The sequence below is a fragment of the Coenobita brevimanus genome, chromosome 48 (assembly GCF_032717465.1).
Source record: "Coenobita brevimanus isolate Jiangsu-jjx chromosome 48, ASM3271746v2, whole genome shotgun sequence".
Classification (NCBI taxonomy): domain Eukaryota; kingdom Metazoa; phylum Arthropoda; class Malacostraca; order Decapoda; family Coenobitidae; genus Coenobita; species Coenobita brevimanus.
This window is the reverse complement of record NC_137001.1, coordinates 22,773,846-22,782,113: the sequence shown is the minus strand read 5'-3', so window position 1 is coordinate 22,782,113 and position 8,268 is coordinate 22,773,846. Positions and strand designations below refer to the sequence as shown.

Below are 8,268 nucleotides of genomic sequence, written 5' to 3'. Positions count from 1 at the left end.
ACTGTCTCAATCCATGTGTGATGTGCAGGGCATTTGATCAAAAGAATGTAGCCAATAGTTTCATGGATTACAGCATATAATTTAGCTTGACACTCAACGTAGACTCACACAATGGCAACACTATAGCCACTGAGTCTGTTCTGCCTTTTAAATATTCAAATCTTTCAGGGCAGGCACTCGTCTCGAACATCTCACCTATATTTTTGCACTTTTTCCATGTAATGAGATTTAAATGTACAAAAATGTAACTAACGGTGGTATATCTGCCTAGTATGTGAGGTATGTGACAGATTTAACATACATAAGGTAAGGAGGATATCAGAATGTGTTAAGGGACGAATGAGATGGCTTTAGGACTGGTAGGGGATGTGTAGATAAAAAAAAATGTGATAGCGAAGATGTGATATGGACTGAAAGGTATTTTGGGCATTCATGGAGCTCCCTAACACCTCTTCCTTACCGATTAATTCTTGGATATGGCTGGCTAATATCGTTTTGTATGTTATTTATGCAAAGTATGGTGATATTACAAGTAACAAAGAGAGTAAGGTATACGAAGCAAAATAAATCGCTTAGGAACAGGGTTAGGAATAAGCAAAATAAATCACTTAGGAACACAAGCGGACGGTAAAGTATAATAAGCAAAATAAATCGCTTAGAAAGAGGTGTTAGGGAAGTTGTAATATGCAAAATAAATCACTTAGGAACACACAAGAGGAGGCTAAGATGTAATAAGCAAAATAAATCGCTTTGGAAGAGGTGTTAGGGAAGGTGTAATTAGCAAAATAATTCACTTAGGAACACAGGAGGCTAAGGTGTAACAAGCAAAATAAATCCCTTAGGAAAAGGTGTTAGGGAAGGTGTAATAAGCAAAATAAATCCCTTATGAAGAGGTGTTAGGGAAGGTGTAATACGCAAAATAAATCACTTAGGAAGAGGTGTTAGGGAAGGTGTAATACGCAAATCACTTAGGAACACAGAAGAGGAGGCTAAGATGTAATAAGGAAAGTAAATCGCTCAGGAAGAGGTGTTAGGGAGAATAACGGGCCTTAATCCCTGCAGGTCAATCATATAAACTTTTTCTTTACCGTTTAATTCATCTTAAGACAATTTATTTCATCTTAAGGAGGATTTCTGGGAAGGGTTGGGTCTGCCCATCTTACGAAAATCCTCACTAGACTTAAGATTTATTGTAAGACATATTAAGATTATAAAAGGTACTGAAAGATAAGAGTAACAGGATGGAGGCAGGGCAGCTTGATGGCAAACGGGTCACAATGGTATATGAGCAGACCCATCGACCACAGGTAAGCAAGACCTGTGGGGCCGTGCTATAGGTACATAGCCTGTGTAGGGATCTGGCGCCCCCTTGTGGTACACACCGCCCCCACCAGGGTCACACCTGTGTCCTTCCCACGGCGAGGTGCAGGGAACTATGTGGTGGTTTGGTTCCTGGGTGGACGCCGCAACTGCTCCTGCCAGATACACAGTGCCACCACGTGAAGGCTGCCCATTACCATCCTACTTCCTTGGTAATATGTATGAAGTGTTTACATGAGTTGGCACAATGAATAACGGCCTTAACATCATCGTTATTATTATTATTATTATCATCATCATCACCACCACGACTACCATTACTATCATCATCACTACCACCACAATGGGATAACTGCCTTGACATCATCACTATTATCATTATCACCACAACGACTGAATGGAATGTTGCAGTACTTCGTTTTGTTTATAAAGGATCCAAAATGCTTGCTTGCGTCAGCCTTGGTCACCTAATGGCGCCTCTTCATGCTGCTCAATCTCTGGCAGCCTCCCTATTCACTCCCTTATCCCTCGTCCCAGGTCTTTTTCGGTCTGCCTCTCGCAACCCAATCCCCGACGTTCACACTTCTCACTTTCCACACCTAATTGTCATTCTCCATCCTCTCCACATGCCCAAACCATCTCAGTCTACCCCTCCTCATCATAACACCAATACACTCCAGTCCCATCCTTCCTCCCAAACCATCTCAGTCTACCCCTCCTCATCATAACACCAATACACTCCAGTCCCATCCTTCCTCCCAAACCATCTCAGTCTACCCCTCCTCATCACAACACCAATACACTCCAGTCCCATCCTTCCTCCCAAACCATTTCAATCTACCCCTCCACATCACAACACCAATACACTCCTGTCCCATCCTTCCTCCCAAACCATCTCAATCTACCCCTCCTCATCACAACACCAATACACTCCAGTCCCATCCTTCCTCCCAAACCATTTCAATCTACCCCTCCTCATCACAACACCAATAGACTCCAGTCCCATCCTTCCTCCCAAACCATTTCAATCTACCCCTCCTCATCACAACACCAATACACTCCAGTCCCATCCTTCCCCCCAAACCATTTCAATCTACCCTTCCTGCATGCACGGCCTCCTGACATCCACCCTTCTGAATCCTGTCTCCTTCGTGAGGACAGGGTCCACCTGGCCAGGCTGAGATGTGGGCACCATCCAGCCCTCTTGAGTTATCAGAAGAGGCTGCATGACTCCGTCGCTGATGCCTGTCCAGGATGCAACACAGCACCCCATACTATTAAGCACATTATGCAAGACTGCATTGCACACAATCTGCAACACAGCACCCCATACTATTAAGCACATTATGCAAGACTGCATTGCACACAATCTGCAACACAGCACCCCATACTATTAAGCACATTATGCAAGACTGCATCGCACACAATCTGCAACACAGCACCCCATACTATTAAGCACATTATGCAAGACTGCATTGCACACAATCTGCAACACAGCACCCCATACTATTAAGCACATTATGCAAGACTGCACTGCACACAATCTGCAACACAGCACCCCATACTATTAAGCACATTATGCAAGACTGCATTGCACACAATCTGCAACACAGCACCCCATACTATTAAGCACATTATGCAAGACTGCATTGCACACAATCTGCAACACAGCACCCCATACTATTAAGCACATTATGCAAGACTGCATTGCACACAATCTGCAACACAGCACCCCATACTATTAAGCACATTATGCAAGACTGCATTGCACACAATCTGCAACACAGCACCCCATACTATTAAGCACATTATGCAAGACTGCATTGCACACAATCTGCAACACAGCATCCCATACTATTAAGCACATTATGCAAGACTGCATTGCACACAATCTGCAACACAGCACCCCATACTATTAAGCACATTATGCAAGACTGCATTGCACACAATCACCTACGCCAACAACACAACATACACTCTTTGAGAGCTCTGTGGGAAAGCCCGGTCTCGGCCATGGCCTTCCTTAGGGACTCGGGGCTGTTCGGCCAGACTGCCTAGGCAACAACTACTACTACTACTACTACCCCTCCTTATCACAACACCAATACACTCCAGTCCCATCCTTCCTCCCAAACCATCTCAATCTACCCCTCCTCATCACAACACCAATACACTCCAGTCCCATCCTTCCTCCCAAACCATCTCAATCTACCCCTCCTCATCACAACACCAATACACTCCAGTCCCATCCTTCTTCCCAAACCATATCAATCTACCCCTCCTCATCACAACACCAATACATTCCAGTCCCATCCTTCCTCCCAAACCATATCAATGAATCCCTCATCACAACACCAATACACTCCAGTCCCATCCTTACTCTCAACTCTTCCATCGTAATCCTAACCCCCCCAGGCCTCACATTCAAAGACACACTGCACATCCACCTAATCAATATCATTTCTGTACATTTGAGCCTGTGAATATCCTCTTCTTTACTGCCCAGGTCTCACTACCATACAGCATTACACTCCCAACACATGCCACACACAAAGATCCCTTAGCATGGAGGGAGAGCCCGCTTAATGTCAGGAGAGGCAACAGCTCCCTGAGTTTCCTCCTCCTGTTGACTTTCACTAAAATACTGTAACTTAAATAAACTGATGAGAAGAATATATACCAATTACAAAGAAGCCACTATACACTATGTACAAATGTTCGTGATTACAGCTAAGTACAGTAATTATGTAATGCTTAATGCTACTCAGATCAGTAACAAGAAAAGATGGCTATGCTGATGAGGGAATATGCTGCTAACTTATGCCCGGATCTGAGCATAATTCTACACATTTACAATAATTATACAATGTGTGTGTGTGTGTGTGTGTGTGTGTGTGTGTGTGTGTGTGTGTGTGTGTGTGTGTGTGTACCTAGTCTATACACAAGCTCCCTAACACCTTTTCCTAACCAACTTATTTTGCATTACACCTTCCTGTCCTATTCCGTATTACATAACTCCTAAAATCGCCATACTCAAAATAAATAGCATGGAAAAGGATATTAACCACCCAGATCCTAAAATAAATCGCAGAGGAAGAGGTGTTAGGAAGGGATGGGTGGTGTCAAGTGGTGTCAGAGGAAGAGGAGTGCTGTCAGGAGGAAGGTTGTCAGCCATACCACACCATCACACCGCCTTACACCACCATTAACACCACCAGGCTCTGAAAGTGAAGGAGAATTATTATTATTATTATTATTATCATCCTTATTATTATTATTATTATCATCATTCTTATCCTCCTCCTCCTCATCATCATCATCATCATCCCACATAGCAGCTTGTAGGGAGGGCTGTGTAACGGCAAGGGACAGGGTGACATGGAGACGATTTGTTTGTGGCCACCCCTTATGGGATTAAGGCCTCTAGCAAGAGAGAGAGAGAGAATTAAAGTAGGTTTTACATGACATAGGGATTAAGACGTCAGGCAATAGACAGATAGATAGACAGATAGATACATAGATAGACAGACAGACAGACACAACGTACGGCAGTGGGGAAGGTCATTGGTGTCGTAGAGTGTGCCAACATTCTGAGGGTCACTTGGCACGGTACGCCATCCTAGGTCATTCTCAGCACAGGTCAGAGACAGTTCCCAGCCTCCTTCGGCCCTGCCATCAGGAAAGACGGCTGAATGACCCTCCGGACACCTGTGGATATAAATGGATTAGAGTAACACCATCATCACTATCATCATCATCATCATCGTCTTCATCATTATTGCTATCATCTTCTCCCTCTTCATCACCATCGCTAGCATCACTATCATCATCATCATCGTCATCGTTAGCACCATCACCATCTTCTTCATCATCATTGTTATCATCACTATCATCATCTTCTCCCTCTTCATCGTCATCGTTAGCATCATCACCATCTTCTTCATTGTTATCATCACTCTCATCATCATCTCTTTCTTCATCATCATCGTTATCATCACTCTCATCATCGTCTTCTTCATCATGATCAATATTATCACTCTCATCATCTTCCTCTCATCATCATCATCATCATCATTGCCTCCTCTTTCTTCTATCTCAAATGCCAGTATCATATTCTTAACTCAGTAATCTGCAGGCTTAAGTTACCCCTTCCTGCAGCCCACCATCATCCTTTTGGGGGATAGGGAGGGAGTTAAGGGACGTTTGTATAACCAGGCACCCTTCTGGGAGGCTTGGGAGGGAGCTGAGGGAAGGAGGGCAGGGAGGGATTGAGGGAGGGAGGACAGGGAGGGAGTTGAGGGACGTTTGTATAATCATCTCTCTTTTTGGGGGGAATAGGGAGGGAGTAGAGGCAGGGGGGATAGGAAGGGAGTAGGGGGAGGAGGGGATAGGAAGGGAGTAGAAGGAGGTGGGACAGGGAGTGGAGGGAGGGGGGCGAGGGACGGAGTGGAGGGAGGGGGGACAGGGAGAGACTTGAGAGACGTTTATATAACCAGGCAGCTCCACCACCTAGTTGTATCAGTGCCAATACATGAAGGCGTCCCCCTCCACCATTTTCCTCTCTCTCTCTCTCTCTTCCCTGCAATACCTGGCCATTGCGGTCGCCTGGCCAGATCGGTCCTCCGGCAACACATCGCCTCGGCAGGTACGTGTGGCCGCACCAACGTCGACGACAAGGTTACGACTCTCATCGCTCTCGAGGCTGGGACATCCTGCGGCGTCAACTGAAAGGAATAATTTTTTTTTTAATGTGAGGAAGAAGGAACCAAAGGCCATGAGCCCGCAATTATTGTTCCTTCCAAGAGAAAAACAAAATACAAGAGAGAGCCAAATTCAAGATCCGATCATTTCGAGATGCATGGACACACTGCGTTTGAAAGACTGGAGATCGTAGGAAGCAGGAAATACAGACAGAGGGAGACAGTTCCAGAGTTGACCTGTTGCATACACTGGAGATCACAGGAAGCAGGAAATACAGACAGAGGGAGACAGTTCCAGAGTTGACCTGTTGCATACACTGGAGATCACAGGAAGCAGGAAATACAGACAGAGGGAGACAGTTCCAGAGTTGACCTGTTGCATAAATGAAGGACTGGGAGTACAAGTTAACTCTTGCATTAGAGAGTTGGACAGAAAAGGGATGAGAGTTTGCTGCTAGACGGGTGCTACGCGACCAAGTACCAGGAAATATTATGGGTAAATCTCCAGCATCCCTACTTATGGAGTTCCCTTAACACCCCTTCCTTAGCGACTTATTCTATTACACCTTTTCAAGATCTTGCGTGCTGCTTCAGGTATGTATTAATATAGTTTTAATTAGTGACGTATAAGACGGCAGTGAGGTGTGATCTGAAGAATAAATCGCCAAGATACAAGCGTTACGAAGTCTCAAAAGCCACTGTAGGCCAGGAAAAACAGGGAAATATGAAGAGGAGAGGTTGGGCAAGAGAGAGGAGAACAGGAAGAAGAGAATGAACAGGGAAATATCAAGAGGAGAGGTTGGGCAAGAGAGAAGAGGACAGGAAGAAGAGAATGAACAGGGAAATATCAAGAGGAGAGGTTGGGCAAGAGAGAAGAGGACAGTAAGGAAAGATGGGAGGCAGAAATACCCCTTTTAGTCGCCTCTTATGACAAGCAGGGGACATCAAAAGATAGATGGAAAGACAGACAGATAGACAGACAGATAAATAGATAGATAGATAGATAAGTGATAGATACGTACTCAGGTTGTCCACGAGAAAGTCATCCTCTGCACGAACGACCTGGTTATATGACGTGCCTGGTATGCGAACCGTGCAGGCCAGGCGATGCTGTACAGGTATATCCCTCACCTGCAATTATTATTATTATTATTACTGCTACTACTACTACTATTATTATTATTACTTCTACCACTGCTACTATTCCTATAACTACTACTGCTGCTGCTGCTACTACTATTATTATTATTACTCCTACTCCTACTTCTACTGTTGCTGCTACCAGTCAGTCTCCCAGCTCATCCTCAGTCTACCTCTCCTTGCCCTCCACACATCCAATCATCCTCCATCCTCTCCACACATCCTCAGCCTGCCTCTCCACACATCCTCAGCCTGCCTCTCCACACATCCTCAGTCTGCCTCTCCACACATCCTCAGCCTGCCTCTCCACACATCCTCAGTCTGCCTCTCCACACATCCTCAGTCTGCCTCTCCACACATCCTCAGTCTGCCTCTCCACACATCCTCAGTCTGCCTCTCCACACATCCTCAGTCTGCCTCTCCACACATCCTCAGCCTGCCTCTCCACACATCCTCAGCCTGCCTCTCCACACATCCTCAGCCTGCCTCTCCACACATCCTCAGTCTACCTCTCCACACATCCTCAGCCTGCCTCTCCACACATCCATCACCTGTACATGTGTATCGGTGAAGGACGCCTGCCAGGACTCATTCGGGAACTTGTGTAAGGTCAGGCCAGCGGAGAGGCGGTAGGTCACGTCATCATGATCGAAGGAGAAGTAGCCGCAGGTGATGTTAGGACGGGGGAAGATGGCGGGCGTCGAGACAGACCAAACCAGCGTACACTCAGGTGCCTCAAAGTCTATTTCGTCTGTCGCTCCCTCCACCTGTGAAAAAAGAAAGAAAGAAAGAAAGGAAGGAAGAAAGAAAAGATTGTCAGGACTTGGTGAAGAAAAAGACCTGTGGAAAAAACGATGATTAGCATTGTTATTATTATCACTGCTCTCTTTACCTATAAAAAAAAAAAGATGATTAGGGCCGTTGGTGTTGATATTACTGATCTCTACCTGTGAAAAAAAGAAGGAAAGAAAGAAAGACTGATTGTTAAGACTTTTTGTGGTTGCTGTTATTGGTGTATATTACTGTCATCGTCATTATTATCATTATTATTCTTATCATTATCATCATCAATAAAATCATCATCATCATCATCAATCTCTCTCTCTCT

The 8,268-nt window shown here is 45.1% G+C and overlaps 1 protein-coding gene across 1 annotated transcript in view; it reads right to left on the bottom strand.

The window, feature by feature from the left end:
* Positions 1 to 1,208: 1,208 nt before the first annotated feature.
* The window catches only part of LOC145399240 (uncharacterized), a 15,900-nt gene continuing 8,840 nt past the window's right edge, over positions 1,209 to 8,268 (bottom strand). Inside the window, exons 5-9 of the mRNA XM_080271928.1 lie at positions 7,712 to 7,927; positions 7,043 to 7,151; positions 5,909 to 6,044; positions 4,868 to 5,028; positions 1,209 to 1,318 (exon numbers count right to left, since the gene is read on the bottom strand). Of these exons, the coding sequence (XP_080128054.1) occupies positions 1,209 to 1,318; positions 4,868 to 5,028; positions 5,909 to 6,044; positions 7,043 to 7,151; positions 7,712 to 7,927 (732 nt within the window). The remainder of the gene's footprint in view (positions 1,319 to 4,867; positions 5,029 to 5,908; positions 6,045 to 7,042; positions 7,152 to 7,711; positions 7,928 to 8,268) is intronic.